Raw genomic sequence first — 22,536 nt, 5'->3', positions numbered from 1 at the left:
TATCTGAGACCAACGAGAATATTCGTCGATCAATTTGTACTTCATTGCTATCCAGATTTCGTAGAGATCCATTTCTTAGCAGAATCGTTACCGGAGATGAAAAATGAATTCTTTATGATAACATAAAGCGTTCCAAGCAATGGCTTTCTGCAAATCAAACCGCAATATCAACCCCTAAACCTGGCTTATCACTTAGAAAGGTGTTATTGTGCATTTGGTGGGACAATAAAGTAGGAAAATTAGCAGGAAATTAGCAGGAAAAAGGGCAAACTGCCCTTGATAATGATGGAGATTATATAATAAATTAAGAAATAAAAACCTGAATTTACTACAAAGTTTGTCTTAGATTTCAAAATAATTGATTACTTATGGGTCCCCCTAAAAACAGCATCTTATTTAAACCGTTATAGAAACGTAGGGTTCTTGTGTGAATCACTTACCTACAAGTTCGTTGGGCTGATTCTATCAGCATATAGGATATGTGTTTAAAAAATGGAATATATAAAAACAGTCGACTAATATTGTTTAATATTCAACATTTTGTAGAGCCCTCTCAAGCTTTTATCAGGAAAATTAAGGCAGACCTTTAAATAATTTTTTAATTGTTTTCAACAACAGTTTAAAATTGTCCCATCTTATGATTTGAAAAAACATTCAGCGTTAAAAATGATTCTTTTTCTAATATTTCTTTCCTGTCTGTTTGATGCAGGATGGACAATCGGAGAACTTCCGGCTTCAAGGACCCCTAGTTGCGAACTCGTGAGCAAGGTGTACGATAATGTGTCGCAGCTCAAGGGAAGTGTTCAGTCGCAATGAAAGGCGGGGGCTGTTGAAGTCGACGAGGTGATTCCTCGTGGTGCTGAGAAATGTCATCTTGAAGTAAGCGAGTGATCACATAGACGAAAGATGTGTTGCTCGGGTGGCCCTGGTGGCATCAGGTTGACCAGGTGCGGTGTTGTCTGTGGGATCGCGGCGCTGGCAGCCCTAAGCACGGCCCTTTTAGGACCTGCCTGGCTCCACACCGAAGAGAAGTTGATTCTTCCCCAGCTACCGCGTAGTTATGCGAATGTCGTGAGTGTCCGCTTCAAGCTAGGCCTCTTCAGGGTCTGCCCGAAGATCGTGAAACCGGCGAATATTACATCTCAGTTCAGTGAGTACCCTTACCATTTTTATTAGCGATACTTCTCTTATAATGAACGATAATCCTTCGGCAGTACGACATCTGTGTATTGCCCAGTCTATAAAGAATATTTCTCTGTCTTTTTCTTTAATTTTCTTTTGTAGCTTTGAACTTGCATCAAATGCATAATTAATAAGCGCTTCAGTTGAAATTGATTCAACATCATCGGTGTCTGACAAGTAAAAATCAGATCTCCTATGAAACGTTGATGAAAAGATTGCATTACCGAGGTGTTTCAAGTATGAAGCGTTGATAGTCAACGTCATCGAACGACTTTCACTCCGGAGGTCGCTGACCCAGCCGCCGTTCGATCGGACAATAAACTTCAATTCACTGTGTAATCTGTCATTAAACTAAGAAAAAAATAGGGGTGGTTTAAAAGAAATCCTTTGTCGCCATGGCAACGGTGTGCCTTTTTTTTTACGTGAAGCGCTTAAACCGTTCCATTGTTCCCTTAAGGAACAAAGAGTCATGGCGAAGAGTCAGATAAGAAGGGAAGAAGAAAACTGTTAGGATTACAAGGCTATCTGTATTCATTAAACTCTTATCTTCTCTACTTAGGCCCTGCTAATTAAATAGTCGGGCGAAATTAATACGCGATACTGTCTTTATCACCTTCGCCACCTATCTTGCTCGCTGGTCTCCCGTCGGAAATAAGCTCGAACTTTCTCCTTTATTTTCTTGGAAACTTTTTCGTATAAAGTTTAAGCAGAAAACCTTTATCCGGGGACTCCGAGATCCTCAATCACGTTCTCTCCTACTCTCGTCTTCCTCAAAATCTCCGACCATCAACGAGATCTGCGAGAACCATCGCTATACCCGAATCCACCCAAAAGGACGCCCGCACACTCTCATCGTTGATACAGAACGGACATGTAAATTCCGAATGGCAATTATAACCGAACGAAATTAAACTTTTGGAGCACGAGGAGAGAAGACACAGGACACAATATGTAAAAATCTTAATTTCAGGAATTTGTGTGTTTTCTTTGTTCAATTTTAAGTTTATTCAAACCAAACTGTTTCTTCGCTTGATGATCTTAATAAGTCGAAAATAATTTAAGAACATTCTTAAATTATTTTTATGTTTCCACAGTTTTGTACTTCACCGTCCCCTACAGTGTCCATATATAAAGGGTGATCGTTAACTGGTTGTACAACCGAAAAGGGGGTGATTCTACATGAGAAATAAATCGAACATATGGAATAAAACTTTTTCACACGAGACTTTGTTTTCGAGAAAATCGAGTCTGAAAATTCGTCGAACACGCGTGGCATTGAATAATAATCGTTTGACACGTCTGTTCATGACCTAACGGTTCCACTTACGAATGCTAACCACGCGAACTTGACGGCTTCGACTTCAAAGTCGATTTTCTCGAAAACAAAGCCTGGTACGAACAAAATTCGTTCCATAGTTTTTACTTATTTCTTATATGTAAAATTACCACACCCTCCCGTTAGGTTGTGGCACCAGTTACCGACCAGTCTACATGTTTTATTGTCTCTGGTGATATTCATGCGGAAAATTGTACGTATCCTTCTAAATATATGACATGATGTAGGTAATTGACGACAGTAAACTTTTTCCTCTGCAAGAAAAAGTCCATTGAAGAAAACCAATCCAGTGTTGCAAACAAAATTAAATCTATAAAGCACGTTTCCGGTGGGCACAGACAATCAGAAAAATATGTGAAAGGACATATGTCCGGAGTAAAAGTATTCGCGTGCCGAACAGAACAATATTTCCCGTCTGGTTCGTCGAGAAACGAAAACTTTCGTTGCCAGTGGATGGAAACCCGACCCGATCCGACCCGACCCGACCTGACCCGACTTGACTCGACTCGACCCGCGGGCCGGTCACGGAGTTAATCTTGAAACACGCCGGCAGAACTTTCGACCGCGATAGTCCGGAAAAACACGGTGGTATTATTAATCCGTCCCGGTAAATTATCCGACGCCGGGCTCGAACCGGATCCCCCGGCCATACAGATGTCTAGCAGACATCCTGGCAAAGTCAATATCCAACGGGGGGTTAATACCGGGGCCGAGATCCTCGGTTGATCTTGCAGTTAAACAGAATTTCATCTGAAAACTTTCCTAGCGGCGAGAGTTCAACACTCCGACAAATATAGAAAACAGCGAGCTCAACGCGCTCCGCTCAGCTCGGCTCCGCTCCGCTCCGCGCAAACTTCTCTCCGCTCCAATCCAACAAACTCCGCGGAGCCCGGACCAGCCAAGGAGAAGGGAACACCTTTATCTGGAGACTTCGAAATTTTCTGTTAGTTTCGCGGGTCCTTCTTATTCCCCGAGATTGCCGGCGCGTTTCAAACTTCTCGAGAGAGACGCGCACGCGTGCTTGGTTTCCTGCGAGCTTTCCTGGCGAGACGCTTCCGGTCTTCCCCCTTTCTCTCTCTCTCTCTCTCTCTCTCTCTCTCTCTCTCTCTCTCTCTCTCTTTTCGTGTGCTACTCCAGGACGAAATCTCGCAGGACAAGGACGGGCGAATGGCGTTCGCGACAGGCGAAGGATTTTCAGGAACGACATGGAGCGAACGTAAAAACAAATGACAGTGGCTGTAAAGCGGGACTGAGGAAAGCTCGCTCGTGGGTGGGACTGAAGAAGCGAGAGGGGGAAGAAGCGGCACGGTTACAAGGGTGGTTGCAACCACCCGGACGATGACAATTTCTTTTTATTTCCCTTGCCGTCTCGTCTCACTCGCCTGCTCGGCCCCACCTTTCGACTTTTATTTCTTCCCCTGGTCGCTTCTCTCTACGTGTTCTCGTTCCCCATGTCTTCCTGCGTCCTTCCCCCACCCCTTTCTTTCCTTCTCGTTTTTGTTTACCTCGCGTGCTCCTCGATCCCTTCGTTCCCCGCCGCGTTGTCGACCCCGTGTGGCTTATTCTACTGAAATCCTTGTATTTCTCTAGCCTTACATATCTGAACTATGATGCGTGCAAACAACGATGCTGTTTAACAAGACGAGTGCAATTTCATCTTGCCACAAATATATATTATATATATATATATATATATAATGTTAATTAATTCCCGGTATGGTTAGGTTAAGGCAGGAATAATTACACAAATGGGTTTCTCCTGTAAAAAGAGATTTTGGTTTTATTTTTCAGGTTTCTATGTACAAATATTTACAAGGCTTACCTGTAAAAAGAGAAACGACATTAAATGTCAATTATTCGCTGTGTCTTTTCCCTAATTACACTCTTTACACTTTTGTGCTAAAGGCCTTCGGATTATCGAATCTATTATTGCACTTGTCCGCTTCTCTCATGACACCTCTGTCTCTCTCTCTCTCTCTCTCTCTCTCTCTCTCTCTCTCTCTCTCTCTCTCTCTCTCTCTTCCTCTGTGTCAGTTTTTCTAACTTGTTTACCAACGCGCCGTGAGTGCGCGGGATAATTCAAAAGGGAAAGTACACGTACTTTCTTTACATATATACATATTAATACTTCAGCTTATAACGAAGCAGAGCAAGTGAAATGTTAAAATTTATAAGTACATTTACCTAATACAAACATGTGTAATTAAAGAAGTCATAGCGTAGGTGGCATTTGTAATCCCCAAGTAGAACGAAACAGTTATAGTCAGCCGTACAGAAAAACCGTATGCAAGCGCAGTAGACCTATTTCCAAACAAAATGTTCTGAAAAATTGAGTTTCCATACTAAACATATAGTACCTCCGACGCATACTGTATCTTTCCTGGTAAAGAATTATCTTCTGTCCGCGTTAACCTACTTGACGGTGCGCTTCTTCCCGCATAATTAAAAAAAAAAGAAGCATCGACGGGCGCGCGTAACTTTCCGATTTACAAGTTCGTAATTCAACTAGCGAACTTTAATATACAAACTTCTTAAGTCCTCCTAATTCCATGGAGCTATTATTCACGCGATACTTAATAGCCAACAGACGCGGCGCTGCGGGCCGAGTCGGGTCGAACTTGTCGTGCGTGCCGCACCGCGCACCGGTAACACGGCTGATGAGTTTACAGGCGCTTCTAATTAACAACCAATTACCGGCGTTTATTGCGAAACGAGTAGGGTGGTAAGTTCGTTGGCGGACCCGTGGCTCTTTCTCTCCCTCTCTCGTCACGTTTTTCCCTCGGCCGCACCGGAGAAAAATCTGGCCAGAGGTTTTTCAACAGTTTCGCGTGATTAATTCCCCTTATACGATCCGCGATCGTTCGGCCGGGAGAGAGGACGCGGCTGGCGAAGATAAATCCGACGCGGCGCGCCACGGGGAATCCATTGTGGCTCGTTAAAAATGGAAATTACCGGCATTTTAAAAAGCTGATCCCGCAGCCCGCGCGGAAACGAGCGCAATCGGCCCGGAAAAAGTTGGCCCGAACAAGGCCGGGAAGCGAGCTCGGTCTTCCGCAGGAGATCCGCCGCTCCGGCAGCTAACGAGTCCTTATTATCCTCGTCATCGGCCTGTTTTCGTTTCAACCGTCGCCCCGGAGTCCCCCACACCAGGATACATATACAACCGGAAACCGACGACGACCGCCGCGGCTCCCCGATGGCGCCGCGCCCGTGACTAATGACCGACATTAAACGAAAACGTTCGAGAGATCGCCGCGAAATCGCCCGCGAGATATTCCTTTTTTCCGCCCGACCACACCGCCAACCTATACCACCGTCTCTACGTTGAAACTCGGAAAAACAAAATTTCTGTACTTTGCGTTTCGGGTTTCACGTTTCGGTACGCGAACTGCAGTAAATGACACAGCTTACGGGATGACCTAATACATGCGTAGTACATAGTGCGCACAATAAACCTATTCCCAGTTAACGTGTTATACGTACAAAGGGGATTATTTCGTAGTCCGTTCATTTCTATAGAAGGTGACGGTTAACCATTTGCAATATTTGTTGTGCTGATGTCTGATATGTTTATGACACGCAAGGTGTTGTACAAGTCTGGAGAAAATAATAAGACACATTACATATTCATACAGGGTATTCCAAGACTGGTGATACGAGCGGGCATGGGGTTACAGTGAATTCTCGATATATGTCAACAACACGGGTCCTACCAGCGTCTTGTATCGTCTAGGAGACATGTTATGTTTAAACTCCTCGGCGTCAGAGGGCCTCTCGAGCTTCGTGACACCTCACGGGGTATACCCAGCGGTAGTGGGGATAATTCGGCGACGTTTATCATCCAGATGTTGGCGACATTCTCAGAGAAATCACTGTATTTGGAAAAATAAGTCTAATAAAACGAACAAAATTTTTTCAGTTAACAGTTTCTCGTCCGAAACACTGCGAATTCCTTATCGAAAGCATATATTGATTAAACGGTCTTTGATGTTTCGTAATAACTATTACATGTCCAGCACAGTGCTGCGAATTCTTTTCCCATCAGCCTGTAAAGCAATTTAATATAATACAACCAACAGGGCGTAAGCTCGATAGTATGCTCGCGCTGTGCCAACATCAATCGGGTGCAGCGGTGTGCTGAGTGACAGGTCTGCAAGTGATTAAACAGCTAATTGACCGATTGTCATGGTTTCGTGTCAACTAACACGTTAATAGTCTTTAAAGCGAAACGTGTCAGGCGCAAGGTGTTATAGACCAGCGTACTCCGATATTTTGCATTCGAAAACAGCACGCGCGCGCGCGCTCTTCGTACGCTTTATTTGAAATTATTTTGCAGTTTGCGTGCCGTTTAATCGATCACTTAATTGTAACGTTCGGGCTCTGCCGCACGTGTGTTGAAAATCAACCTCGACACCATGACGGAGCCGAATCCCGGAGGGGAGGGGTCTCAATGAATTTCACCGGAGTCAGGGACGAAATGAAATTTTAAGGAACGCGGAGAACCGATGGCGAGTCGCTGATCTAACACAATTGCACGTGAAACCCGGCAGCCACCGAAAAACAACAGAAAGGATCGAGCAATTTTCTACGTGAACGGTTAACGATTAGTTCCCGCAGGACGTGTGGTTTCCTTGGCAGCTGTTTCCAGGGCGGCATCCTGAACGGTCACTGACTACATCCTTCAGGACCTGCCCCATACAAGCCGTATCGGATACCGTGACACAACGCGACAAGGAGAACTGATTCTTTATGGAGAAATGTATTACATACAGGACAAAAGGAACAAAATTTTTGTGCAATTTGTTTTTTGTTATTTAATCCTGGATACATAATCTTTTGTAAATATGACGATCGGAACATTTGAATTTTAGGGTACCAGACCATCCGCGAAATGTTTCGATTAATAATTTAATAATTTATTCATTTCATGTAACCTATTCGTTTGTAAGGTAAAATATCTCTGTTTTTAAATAAAATGAGCTTAACCATTTGTATTTTTCAATTGGTGTAATTTCCAGGAATTATAGCTTGGTTATCTAGGGTTGAAATCAAAATTCAATTTGTCGTACATTTTTCAATTGTGAAAATGCAAAAAGCATTTTACACGCAGTATTAAGTAATGGTGTTAAATGGTTAAATATTAACATTTCTTATCGTCATTTGTCCATTAAAAATCAACATAATTCTGCTACGTAGAATGTTTTCACTCGAGCAATTTTCACAATATTCACCTAAATATATTTCTCACCCCAACAGGGAAGGCTGCTTCTACTTTTTCAACATAAACGATGTCAGCGAAAAAAGAACTATATTTCAAATACGTTTCTTAGGAACACTTATTCTTAAAGTTCCATCGAAATTTCGTCTCGCACAGCGTTTTACATTCCGTCGTTATTTATCCATTAAAAATCGTTCTTTTTCGGTTGCACGGCGCTCGACAGTGCAGCCTGTGTACGATATCGAGTGCGCCGTCGGAACAAAAAGATTGACAAACGACGTCTCGATATTATAAAGCAATTGATGGATGATTCGATAGGGGACGGCAGACGGCGAAGGTGGCACCTTTTTACGTCCTCACAAATTTACTTTCACCCCCGGCCTCCTCACCCTGGCCTGGCCTTGGCTGGCCCCGACTTGGCCCGTCCCGCTATCCTTTTTCCTCATTTTCCCCCGTCAGCCCTTCTTTTATCGGCTGCTACCCTCTCCCCGCCGCGTATCGCAACCCCGTGCCACCCTGATAAGTCGCCCCTCCAATGAAGACAAATCGTTCGCGTCCCGCAGTTTTACGAAGGGTAATTAATTGTCGAGAACGTAACGAGCCTCTCCGTTACCACCCCGGCTCTCTCGATACACGGTCTCGATATACGATGAACGCGCACCCGGTCGCCGGCAAACCGGGGCACCAGCCTTTCTGATTTAAGGCTGCTGCCACTTTCATCTGCTATTTTCCGTTCCGTTGGAATGATGGCGAGCTGCTACCATGTTGCAATCGCTCGATGATACATGCTTATCGCGTCGAGCAACGCGTCCCGCATACACAAGCGCGATTAATCGTACAGAAAAATGTGTAACCTCAACGTTAACCTTTCTGTTAATGTGTCCGGCGTGTTAATTTAGTTCGGCGTATTGGTTCGGCTCGGCGTGTTGGTTCGGTGTGTTGGTTCAGGATTTCAAGAATGCTATGCTTATAGAAATATTGTATAATACTGTGTCGTAAACTACATTTTTATAGTTTCCACCTGTATTTTTATTGTGCAAATAAAGTCGTTTTCATCGTATTTAATCATTCTTTCTGTACTCATATACCAACGAGAAGCCCACATTTTTAGGATCGATAAATTAAAGTCGTAAACGGGAAGACTCGCTTTAACACCCGATACATAATATCGGGGCTGTACACATTTATTTCAGTCGGTATGGAATTAACAATAAAGCGTTGCACATTCCGCAGAAAATTTTTCGCGTTAACGCGCGAACTAGTGAAAAGTTTATAAGGCAAGGATTATGGCCCCCGCCAAGATATTTCATACTGTTTGCGTAGCGGCAGAAGCGCACGAGCATTTCACACGGAACCTGCAAATTGACGATGTTAAGTGAATTAAATTTGAAATTTCCTAGTTCCCGTGCACGAAGTAGATCCTGCATACACGGCGGCACTCGTCTGCACCTCTTCAACGCGAAGTTATCGTTCCATATAAGTCATTAAAAACAACCGGGTAACACTTTGAAGCCCGGATAGAAAGCAGATCCGAGTTCCATCCGTTCGCGTTTTCTATGGTTCACGTGTAGCTGTAGCATAAATGTTTTCAGTCACTCGTTAATCACGCTGGGACCGTTAATTGCATTCGGTTTTCATCCGTCCTGGTCAAATCGATTGACGTTAATTATCGTGTAAATTAAGACTAACGTTAATTGTATTTCTGAATCGGTCGAACAATAGGGCCTACCCTATTGTCCGGTATTCATTGTTTTCGCAGCTCGACGAGCAACCTCGTTGCGTTAATTGCTGCCTGTGTTGTCAATTCCTGTTCACCTCGCACTTGCTTCATCTTCCCCTTACTTTGCTCATTTTTGTTGATGACCCGATTACTTCCGATCGTGAAACGAGGGCGACGAGTTCGCACGAAACACGCGAGCCAAATCATTTCGATTTTTTCCGTTACCAGTTTCAGAAATGTGAAAATATTTTCAACGAGGTACAAAAGGATGTTTCAATCAATTTGTTTAAAGGTGTTCTATTAAGAATAAAATTTGTATACGTTCACTTTAGTCAGAGAGTAGAGAATGTTTTAGCACACAAGTCTGTGCTGGTCAAGGTCGTTTCAAGGTCATACGTCTGTAATGATTTTTTAATTTAAATGGAATGACCTATTTTTATGTTTACCATTAAGACGACTAGGTCAAAACGCATCCAACAATGTACCAGTGTCTGAAAAATGGCTTCGAATAAAAATGTTTGCAAATGATTGAGAAGTTCGTGATGCTTAAGGGGGCCGGCAGGGTTTGAAATCCATATACGTATGCATGGGTCAAAACCTTTTCAAACTATCGCTCCAATATTGCAACGAGCAGTTTAGAAGTGGTCAATTGTGTTTCCTAAAAGTCCAATCTATGTCTGTATAGAGCCCAAATTGCGAATTTCTACCTCATCGTGGAGTAATTTGTAATATTCGACAGAAAATTCGAATTCTGAAGCAAGTATGGCGTCACAAGATGGCTGCCGCTGAGAGATTCTCTTAATTTCGCGAGATTTAGTGTTCGTATCGAAAAAAGGGCTCTATACAGACATAGGAAAGAAATGTACAAACACGGTGGTATGTATTTTTAATTGATTACTTACTTATTTAAGACGTAAAATGTCTAGAAAAGAAGGCATAGCGTAACATATCGTGACAGTCAAGGCCAAATGCCTGCCGGCCCCCTTAAGAAAAATAAATTCGCAGCCCAAACGAAGGTATTGAGTACGACAGAATGTATAATTGCATGAGAACAGAATTTTATAATGAAGGGGAGGGCAGAAAATCTAATCGGACGAAAATGATTTTTTCGTACGTTGCTTTCCATTCTTTCCAATGTCATTATTTCCGTAGCGTGTACTGATAAGAATTTCAAAGAGAGAGGGGTCTAGAAAATTGTGTGCAGTTCAATTTCATTCCCTGGTCGGCACTCTGAGCTCCTCTTATCTACCTTCTCTCCTCTCTCTCCCTCGTTGGTCTTCTCTCTTCCCCCGAACCTTATCCCGCGGAGAAGCGAATGGCTAAGTCAGAAAGAAGGTTGGGATTCACCTACATCTTGGAGGTCATAGCTGGGCACCGCTCTAGCGCCGGTTAACACGAGGATTATTCTATTCGGTATTTACGGTATGCGAGCCGGGGACCGCTAATACCATCGCGACGAACATTAACATAACATTAGCCGTTTGCATTAATCCGGAATATATCAGGCTGCGGCGGCAGGAGAACGACTTCAACCGGGGAGAACGGAAGCCGAAAAACGAAAGTACCAAGCGCACCGGCAATGAACGATGAAGTCGAGCACGACTATGGAGAAACATTTATCCGAGAGGTACGTTCCAGTGCTCTGCACACCTCTTTTTCGATAATATACTTTCCCGGAACGAAAGACTCCCGAACCGTGTGTAATGTTTTCCCGTGGTGGAACAGACGATAATAATGTGTCTACTCTGCGGAATTAATGTACGCAATGTAAAAAATTCTGTCTCTAAAGTAGAACAATTTTTTAAAAATTTATTTTCCTTTTTTAAACGAGCAGACTATTTAATTATTTCTCAAGTAAATTCTCCATTTAAATGTTTTTAAATGATTGTTGATTGAAAATGATTTTAAGTGGCGTTAATTTGTATTATTCTGCATTGTTGTTGAATAAATGGATTATTAAATTTTCACATTTTGTTTCGTGCAAATGTGATACTCTTTTAAAAATACAGCATAGGGAATAAAATATTTTACTAGCACAGAATGGAAAAGGCGAGGTGTACCAGTGGACGAACGACGTACTGTATGCAACCATGATTGGAATTTGATCGGTGGTCTATTCTCTGTGGTTCTATTTTCGAAGTAAACTTCAAAAATTTTCTAGTACGGTTATGATGAACTCAATGAACGAACGCGTCCGACCAATGGCAAATAGTTGTACTTGTACGTGTTCCAGATCTGGCTGTAGGATAATTCTTTGTAGATTTCCAATTGAGTTCAGATTAATGATTGTGTCCAACCATTCGTGAATAATTCTACTTGCAGTTCTCCAGATTTGAATGTAACTGTTGGTAGAATTTATTCAGTCGAGCTAAGGTACACTCCAGGTCCACTTAACAAGGAGCTCTAATTAATATCTGTCCATTATGCAAAATTTTATCTGTAATTCATACTTCGATATATGTACTCGTTTGTTTCTATTTTTCCAATTGAACTGAAATTAGTTGTATGTATTCGTGCATACGTGGGATTGCAAAACATAATCCTCTCGTTTTTGCCATCTTGTGTTCACAACGATTTGCTTTGACGTACTAGATTCGGGGAGAGAAAAAAAAACGTAAAATTCGCGTTAGTTAGGGTTGCTTAAGTGCCGTCGGAGCTCAATTTAAGTCACCTAACGACCTTTCTCTGGCTCGCACGTGCGCGCCGTGGGTAAAAAGGAAATTCGGCGGTATAAATCGCAACTGTCTCGACACGGCCGTGCGCCTTTGCCACGATAATGAGGTTATTTGTAATTCCGGGGCCGACTGATCAAATCTTCCTAATTTCCTGGATCTGCTCGCTTAAAATTCCGCTCGCAGAACGCGCGCCACCGCGCCGCCTTCTCTCGGGGAAACCCGGCTACCGAAAACGCCGACGGTCCTCCCGCCTCTTTCCCGGCGCGTCGCGACGCTTCCCGCAACCGACGGCAGCGGTTGCGGCAAGCGTCGGTGTCGAGTGAAATAAATAGAGGGGTCGGGCGGCTTAACGAAAAAAGATTGAAAACAAACACCCGGGGACCGGTGTATTAACTTTTAACGAGCACTTCGAATCACATCGACCGGAACCCGAGAACTCGACGGAATAAATGAAATTGGACTTCGGCCCTCGGGCGTTGCTCTTTTCTTCGAATACAAATGGAATACTGCTGAGATGGACAAAAGTGTTCGCACACCCTTTAAACAGCAATTACTTTTTTTAAAAATTAACTTTCATATCACATATCTTATTAATGAATTGATCAATCTTTATCAAATTTTACACACATTTCAAAAGGAGACCCCTTTACCGAAGTATCGTGGCAGTCATGGAAAGTACAGTGATTTCTCTATATATGTCGTTAAGACCTGGATGATAAACGTCGTGGAATTATCCCCACTACCGCGGGGTATACCCCGTGAGGGACCACGAAACTCGGGAGGCCTCGGACGCCGAGGAATGTAAACATAACACGGCTCGGGTATGTCTCCTGGACGATTCATTGTAATGTGCTGCGGGCATCATGCAATCATTTAAATAATAATAATCGTAATTGCACAAAAATGATACTATATTATCTCATGATATTGTGGCAGCCTTACGATAAATCTTTTAAACATAAACTAGTACAGACATATGTCATATATTCTTTTTATATCGAAATAAAATTTTTCTTTCAGGATATTATGAATAGCAAATAAGATCTAATCGTTATACCTATAGTACGAAGAATAAGGTAAGGGGCTAATCCATATAAACTATCGAATGAAGAAGAGTATTGTTATTCATTGTCTCCACGTAAAATAATTTTCAAATTATATGCAGTTAAAAACTGATCGGACGACTTATCGTACAATACGATTTAGTAAATGCGAATGTAATGATCAGACTGCAAGTAACGCATAGGTCAAAGTGTAATTGACATATTTACGTGGGTGATTTGACAGAAATCGGTTGAGAAATATTATGACAGCGTTCGCAGATCGTCGTTCGGTAGCACATGACGCCCGGTTCGTTCATTAAATTAATTTCTCGTTAACCGACTTGAGCATCGCGATGATATTGCTAGGTCTCGTTACGGTAATTATAGGAAATCATTGTTAACGATTTCATCGAACGCTAGACACGACCGCCTAGAACGCCATCGGGAATTATAATTATACGATCGCCGATGCCTAAATGGAAAGACAAATTAGAAGCGAGTCAAATACAGTAAATTCTGTATTCGATGATTAACTGCATAATGCTACCATAACACACTCTAATTGCTGGTTGATTGAAGTTCAACGCATCGGTCGATTAAGCTGCTCGTTGTTTGAAATTTGTTGGTCGGGTAAATTGTCCGTTTAATAATCGGGTTGCTTATCGAAGGACTGCGGGGCGATGACGATTATCGGGCGCAACCCCATTTAGTATGTTTGATCCGGTAACTTTTGACACATCTAACTCGTTCGGCTGTCATGTGTTGTTGAAGTAATTTCTGTGTTTGCGAACGGTGAATTAATTTGACGGACGTATTTATCATGAAACAGCTTACAATAATTACACCATATAGTCGTGCTACATCCACATACAGGGTGTGACCGATCTGGCGGTACGAGTCGTAAGGAGGTGAATCTGCATAAGAAATTAAGTCGAAAAAAAGTATAACGTTTGTTCGTTTTCAATTTCCTGACAAAACAGTTCGAAATGCAATCGAGGCTTGTCGTTCGCGGGAGAGTTCGAGGAATATTTTGAGTAGTCATTACAAGAGTCGGCCATCTAATTCTCTTTCACCGTCGTTCTCCCAATGAAATGAGCGACCGGTCTTTCCCGATCGGAAAGAAAGCGTTTCTTCTCTCCTCTGGCAGTCTCTTTTGTTTTTCCCTTTTAGTTTTCTTGTTTCTAGTTCCTCTGGTTCCTTCGCCCGCCTACATATTCTCCTCTGGGCGTCTTCTCGGGATTTCTTGCCGCCGCGCCGAAGCAATTTAATCGAAGTCCATCCTTCTGTTCCTTCCGTCCTCCTATCGGTCTCGCCAGCCGGCACGGAATTTTCTTTTATTTGCGAGCAGAGCGGGGCTTGCGGCTCGAAACCTCGCCGATAGTTACTCCTGCGGACAAACGGAAATTTGAATAATCCTGCCGGTAAGCCTCGTTAAATGCTGCCCAATGAAATTTGATGTTGATCGTCGAACGGGCGTGAGCGCGACCCGCCGCCGCCGTTAGTCACGCAATTACGTGATTGCGGTCGCCGGATTATTCAATTATCGACCACGCATTTTGGCTCAAAAATTGCCGATCGATCGGCTCTCTCTCTCTCTCTCTCTCTCTCTCTCTCTCTCTCTCTCTCTCTCTCGGCCGACGTGCAGCGGAAATTCGGAAATTATTTGCCCCACCCGACTAGTTTCCTGGTCTCGGACGTGGATCTCGTCGAACGCGACGGGACTTTGCGATTTGATACCGGCAGCATCGAATTGAATTATTGATGCTTATGATGCTCCTGTATATCACTGAAATAAACATTTCTTACGTACCTACGTGTTTTATAGCGTTTTAAAAATTTGCTCCTCCTCCTCCGAATGAAACTTGAATTTTTTCTTGCCGTATGATTTTCATCACAGCTGCAATTGACTAATCTGTTTTTATTAAAAATCGTATGATCATCGTGGCATAAATGCGAAAATATGTGTAACCTGCTTCATACTAATGCATAATGTCGTGACAAAATAATTACAGTGTGGAAATATATTGAATAGTAAAAATTGATTCAAAGTTTTGTTACTCGAGAACTTTGTCGTTCGCGCATGATAGCGTCCTTTAACGAGGGAGCTTGTTCAAGGCAAAATTAACAAAATACGTCCCGGTGTGCAACATTGAAAATGAGCTTTTATTATAAATTTTTCACTCGAACCATTCAGCTCTCTACTTGTCGTAAAATGTCGAAACTCGTGGAGTATGTGCGCAGCGTTTCGAGACTATGAATACACGAATATGAATATGTCCAAGGTTCGTTGGCTCGTAAAAACTCGTCGGCGTCGAAAAACCCAACATTTTCGAAAAATGTCGCGTCCCGATATTTCACTGTCATGTCAGCTTCCCGTAGAACCGTCACGAGAAAATCTCAATATTTAAACAAACATGCAGTTCCCATCCGGCCGCGGATATTCATCCGAGGTTCTTAACAAAAAGAGATTTTTCCATTGAATCGGTGTTCCGGTGTTATCAAGTTTAGGTAATTTTTTAAGACGACCAATAGCGTCCCACGAAGGTTGTTAGGCTACGCGAAAGTCGAAGACTCGCTTCGGACGGACACGCAGTCGCACAATTGAAACGTCATTAATTAAGGGGTAAGAGGGAGAGCGCGCAATTTAGGAAATTGCAAGGCAAGCGTCGGTTGTATTTTTCGCTTATGAGATTACTAAGCGCCACGAAGATAAATTAAAGCAATTTCCGGGTCGCAATACAACTAAAAGCATTCCTAGACCTTTCTTAAAAGCTTCCTTCGGTTTCATTAAATATTGTTTCGAAAGCCGGCTTTCTGCGAGACTGCTTTTTCGTGTCCAACGTCGAACACTTTATTATTGATGCAACTCCCGGATCAAAAAACGTTCTGTCCGAACATTCCGCCGGGAAACTTCCTCCGTTGTCCGAGAAATGTATAATTAGCCGAGAGGAAACAACCGTAGAAACAAATCTTTGTTAAAGAGATTTGCGCTTTGAAATAGACCGTAATTAATCTTCTTATGAATCGAGCCGATCGATATCTTCCCCTTCTATAACTCGATATAAAGCTGAAACTTATTACAACGATTATTCGCTTGCGACAGATATAAATGCCCGTGACGCCACGAATAAGCATTTAATGAGAACTTGAGACATTTTTATTTCATTTCTATTGACGTAAATTACTTAATGGACGTATTAAATGCTACTCTGATTGTACAAGTACAACAAGATATAACAGAAAATAGAATACAATTAAGAGAACCAGATTGAAGAAACTTTTCTTTTTATTTGCAATTATTGAAATTGCTAAATGCTCGAATTGAATGTTTCTTTCATTACAGTAAATTTTTATTATACTTTTAATCATAGAAATTATTCTTTAGGCTTTGAACGAAATCTTTGACCCTAAAATTCGGACCTTCGGTTCGAAGGTCGTAGAACAATCAAATGGATTCGGATATTTATTGAAGCGAGAAAATGCAGGAAAATCGTGAGAAAATGGCAGACAGGTAAGAAAAATTTTCTGGTAGATAGGATTTATCGGGAGATTGGATTAAACGAGAGGGTCCATGGGATAGTTCGGCGTCGCGTTTAACACACTTGACGCTTCCACGATCGACGTGCCCAAAGTTTCAGACCGTTCGGTTCCGTGGTTTCGAGAAATCCGGGAAAATCTCGGGGATTTTCTCGCGGCGTTGTCGCTGACGGAGGGTAAAAAGGGAAAGAATGTCGCGGCGGCGGTGCGCGGGGTGGGTGGCGCGGAGACGCGACGAGGGTGTGGTAAGCAGCAAGAAACTCGAATCGACTACCTGATGGGCCGGCGCGCCATGTACCAGATGTTCGGTGTGGTTCCCAGTGGCCATGGATCCTAGAGTCGACAGGCTTTCGCCGCGGGAAAACTTTTTTCGATTTACCACCTGATCCCCGTCTATTCCCTCCTTAATTCACTATTTTCAGAAGCTCTTAAACTAATTACGCCCCGAAGTCTCAACTTGGTTTCGCGATCGAATTTATCGGCCGCTGTTCCACGCATTGTTAGTTCAACTACTTCTAGCACTCAACAGTTAAACTGACCCTTCTCTATTAGGTTTGTTGCATATTAAATGCCCGACTCGGTAACAGTAACCTTAACAAACTGTTCTCCAAATAAAACTTATTGATTAAAGTTAGCATCATTGTAATCGTCATATTCTGCCCATCTGTTCTACCATTGACTAACAATACATTCATTTGCTACCACATTTTGACATCACACAATGTCCTCTTCGTACTGAAAAACTTGGGTTAATAAAGTTTTCTCATAATCAGCTTTTTCATTCAAAAACAACGGACATAATCGAGTGCAAATATGTACTGGTCCACCATATACGTCGCCAAGGCCTGGATGATAAACGTCGTGAAATTATCCCCACTACCGCGGGGTATACCCCGTGAGGAGCCGCGAAGCTTGAATACCTCGGACGTCGAGGAGTGTAAACATAATACGGGTATGTCTCGTGTACGATACACGACGCTGACAAGACCCGTGTTGTTGACACGTATCGAGAATTCACTGTAAACGCAAAGTAAATAGAATAAGAAGTGGACACAATTCTAGGTAGAAGTAAATAATAATCGTTGATATTGTAAGCCACTGAGGGGTAAATTTTGACTTTCCTTAGAGAGGGAATATTCTGTTCTGGAAAGGCCATAAATTTTTTTCAACATTCTCGACATAGCGGTTCACGGTCTTGTTATCAGGTACAGCCATTTGAGTTTCGTGTTTCATAGAACAGCGTTCAGATCGATTTCGCCGAAGTAGAGGCGGTGGCCATTTATAGTCCTTAAGAGGAGCTCGAACTTCCCTGTATTACCTATCGTTTATACCACTTTCATTTGCATAGTAATTCCGGAAGAACGTACCCGAAGCCCCGAAAGTCCGCCGGTTGGGTCGATATCATCCCGGTGAAAACGCAGGAATTTCCCCGCGATTTCCAGGCGGCACGACGAAACGTAAAGTTCGAAGAGCGTGTAAAATGTGGGGCCAAGTGCGAACCGTTGTAAAGCATTACTCGGGAACTGCGCAAGTTTCGGCCGGAAGATACGGTCAACGCGAATCTCGCTATTTATTACCAGTATGAATATTGTGGACTCAAAAGTTTCGTCGTTAATTTACTGGTCGGCGGGTTCGCCGGTTCGGCATCCGTAATCGCTAAAGCCACAACACCCGGAGTGCCCTACTAATTTATTGATTTCGAACGCCATAACCCGTTACCTAGCCGATTTCTTCATCGCGAACAACCGTTCCGGTGAATTAGAAATGAGTGCTAATGACACGATTAAACTCACTACCGTGACAGAGAAGTGAACAGAGAAATCTATCCCCGTAATTTATGCGGGAATAGCTTAACTATTTGTGGCACGATCTGTACACCGAGTTCTCTGTTGACAGGGTTGGTATGTTCCCGTACGTACGTGTAAAAAAAAGTTCGTGCGAAAAATGTCGAAATCTATAACGTATTTAAATTTCATCAAAATCGGAGATTAGATTGCACATGTAACAGAAATGTACAGTCTTTTCTCGATATATGTCGCAAATACCTGGCTGATAACAGTCGCAGAACTATCCCCACTACCGCGGAGTATACCCTGCGAGGGGCCACGAAGATCAGTGTAAGTATAACAGGAATCGGGTGCGATGTTCAGCGTGGATCAAAGAATTGTATCTCCTAAAGGATATATATGTCACTGGCAAGACCCGTGTTATTGACATATATTCAGAAAACACTGTAGTATGTAAAGTAATTCGAAGAAAAAATAAATATCGGCAATTCAAAAACAACAGTGCATCTAGAGGTCTTAAAATTGTTATTGTAATATGTGTTTCGATAGAGAAGTTATTGAAAAATTTCAGGTGAAAATATTTTTACAATTTCAGTAATCGTAAAAGAAACTGGTTAGGAATCAGTCGTTTTAGTTTGTACTTCTAGTGTTAAATATTGGTTACGAAAGTATAGAATTTGATTTTGTCCGAAAAGAGTTCGTCACGAGTCTGGCTCGTTGCTACACGGCAATGGGCTAAAAAACTATGGAATTGTTTCGTGGCATACGGAACGCGAATAAAACAGAAGATTAATAGCAAATGTCGACCGTTCCGAAAAAGACTTTAATTTCATTTCCAGTCTCGTGGTGGTTGCCGGACGTTGCGCAATCTAGCCGAGTGTAAATAATCCTGCGCCAACAAATCTAGCTCATTTGACTCACAACTAGGCAATCCGGTTCATGATGAAAGCTTATGATCTCATTACAGCTGCGCGGCCGCTGATTCGCGGCGGTAATATTTGATCGAGAATACGTGTTTTCCACCGGCGAAATTCCGCATCGTTTCCCGAGCCGGTGGCATTTCGGATCCACGAGCACTCGTGAAAATCCGTCCGCGGAAACCGGCGGCGGCGCTTGCTTTCCAAACAGCAGCAGCAGCCGGAAGATGCTTATGGAAAATCTATAGAGCGCCGTATGCACGCCTAATCCCCGATCTCTATCTCTCTACCGGTGAAATCGCGTGACGCAATGTAATACCGCGATATCCAGCCGGCGAGTACAAGTCAGCGACATTCTCTACCGATCGATTCGGGCCGGGCCGTGCCGGGCCGAACGGGCCGTTCGCAACGGCCAGGATAATTTGGAAAAGCTCGCGACCCACTTGAGAACTTGTTTCTTCAGCGTCCCTTGGTTTCCCCACGCTCTTTCCCGTATTGAATTTTAGTTTAGAATTTCTCCATGGAGTACGCGGGCCGTCTTACCAACTCCCTCGATCTCAAATTTGATTACTCTGTTCAATTTAATTTCCTTTCGAGGATAATCCTCCGGCGCTCATGTTATCATCAATATGAAACAGATTTTCAATTTTTTAATTGACAATGCGTCGCAGAATGTCGGAGAGCGATCAAAATTATTAATGTCTCCAAAAAACAATAGATTATTCGTTGTAATGAAAGTTAACGCAAAGAGCGTGATTATGCTTTAGCATCTTACCTTCTATAAATGCGAACTTGTATTACTATGATCTGGTGTTATGCGATAAAAATTATGACTTCAAAAAACGACATTATTCAGAATTTGACCTAACCACGCTTCATCTCGGGAAGCTACCAAAGAAGTCAAAGAATTCACTCGGCTGTCATTCGACGGATTTACATCTCAATCTCGGAGTGTCCTGGGTAGCCAAGGAAATCGAACGGTATGATCCTCGGATCTGCATTCGTTTGCATTTTTTCTGGGACCAGAATGCACAATCTGAGGAGTGCCGTTTCGTTGGGTCGTTCTGCTGCATCCCTCGGAGAGGGTGCTCATGAATGTGTAGCCGGGTAAACGAGTTTACACGGATCCGTTTGCACTCGAATGTTTCCCTAAGCAAGTGAGCAGAAACGCGAGCAGCGTATCGCAAATATACTTCGCCGTTTTCCTTTCTAACAGGGAGGAATGTCTTATGCCGGTGATATATATATCAGATTCGTTAGATCATAGAGGAAACACGTACACCTGGTTGGCTACAGACCAAAAGGTAAACATTCCTATCCAACCGTGTGCCTTTGCTCACTACGGTTGGTTTATTTTGACGCATTTTCCGGGAAAAGGACAGCGCCGAGTGTTTGCTTGCCGCCAAATGCGCGCGATTATCAGTCCGCTCGAAAAACGATGCGCCATTTTTCCTTTGCGAGTTTAGACGAATTTTTTAATAATTAGACAATTCGTGAAATAAAAATTTTCTAAGAACATCGTTATATGGTGTCGGACTTGTTAAAATTATTAAGAGAAGAAATAACTTTTTATTGAACACCAATTTTATGTAATTGGCACGTAACGATTTTACACTGAAAAGTCTATAGTGTAATTATAACGTGAACCTTATACAAGGTTCCAATGATTATTGGGTTTATACAAAACTATATTTAGACTAAGGATATTCACGGAAATATCTTATATGCAATATACCCATCAACTCTCGGCACACTCAAGGACAACGCCCAGCCGAATAGGTACCCTTATCCGCAATACGTCGAAAGCCGCCTCCGAGACATCGTCTTATATCGAAAGAAAACTGTACATACAACTGGACACGATCTTGTACGATTATCGGCGAATATCCAGGCAAGAACGTAAGAACAGTAATTATAGAAATAGAAACTGAGAGGAATTCCATGAATGCGCGTAATCCGTTCTTTGATTCGTCGACGTCGCTGGCTGCCAATCAACGCGCGCAGATATCGGAATTTCACTCTTTATCGTTCGATTTCCCGGAGCGAGCTCGTTATACGCGCGGTCACACTAACGTCACGCAGACGCGTGCACGCACGGTTACACGGACAGGGGACACAAACGCGTTTCTTGTCGAAGGGAATCGCGTCGTTCCGCGGGCACGAAGCTATCGAATGCCGAAGTTTCGAGCGTTTATTGCGCTTTGACCATTCGACAGTTCCCTATCGGCACCCTCGACAGTTATTTGTTTCAGGGGGGTTGCGCGAGCTAACACCGATCTCCTTTTATAGTCCTGGCTGTGGAATCGTTTCAGAAATCTCGATACACCGTTGCGAAGATTATCGACTTTTATTTCACGGCGAAACGGCTCGCGATTGGTATTCCGTTGCCGGCAACAAACAGAGTGTGTTGCATTTTCAAAAATTATTGCCCCATACGGCCATGATCTGCCCGGACAGTTTCCCGGCTGATCGATCTTTTTATTGTTCAAATAATTTTCCAGAACGAAATGTTCGCGCGTTTCAGTACGGAGCATTAGGTAGAAAATGAAAATGAACGGGAGATGAAACAATTTTGTCTTGTGGTAACGTTTTGTGGCAACGCTTTTCGGTAAGAAATAATCGCTAAAAGTTAAATTGCTTTGTTTAATCCTAACGTTTGTTTAAACGAATTTAGTCTTCCATAGTGAAATGAATGTCTTAGATTTCACACTGCAAAATCGGGACTCTCATTTTAGGCGACTGGTTTACGCATATAATTGTTTGTTTTTGACACTTTCTTCGAAAACAATATTTTTATTAAGGTTATAGGGTGACGTCAAGTTTCGTGTCACCAATGGCTCTGAATATTTTTTTATATTTTACAACAGATATGAATCAATGGACTTTATTGGTGATGAGCTGAATTCCTGTGAGCGAATTTAATTAAAAATTTTTAATACTTGATTTATCGAAATAAAGTAAAAAAAGACGCCCCGAATAAAATAAATCGATAGCTGTTGAACTAAATCAATGGTAAAATAAATATTTATCCTTAAATTTAGTAAATGATGAAGATGAATATGGTGATTATTTTAATACTGTGTACACTTATGTAAGTTTGGAATTTTTACAACGTTTTTCT

The 22,536-nt window shown here is 42.6% G+C and overlaps 1 protein-coding gene across 1 annotated transcript in view; it reads left to right on the top strand.

Moving 5' to 3' along the window:
• Positions 1-22,536, top strand: part of LOC143354710 (uncharacterized) — a 235,594-nt gene that overhangs the window by 13,042 nt on the left and 200,016 nt on the right. The window contains exon 2 of the mRNA XM_076788974.1: positions 710-1,150. Within this exon, the coding sequence (XP_076645089.1) occupies positions 907-1,150 (244 nt within the window). The 5' untranslated portion in view covers positions 710-906. The remainder of the gene's footprint in view (positions 1-709; positions 1,151-22,536) is intronic.

The sequence above is a fragment of the Halictus rubicundus genome, chromosome 1, assembly GCF_050948215.1.
Source record: "Halictus rubicundus isolate RS-2024b chromosome 1, iyHalRubi1_principal, whole genome shotgun sequence".
NCBI lineage: Eukaryota > Metazoa > Arthropoda > Insecta > Hymenoptera > Halictidae > Halictus > Halictus rubicundus.
This window is presented reverse-complemented; position numbering and strand designations above follow the sequence as displayed.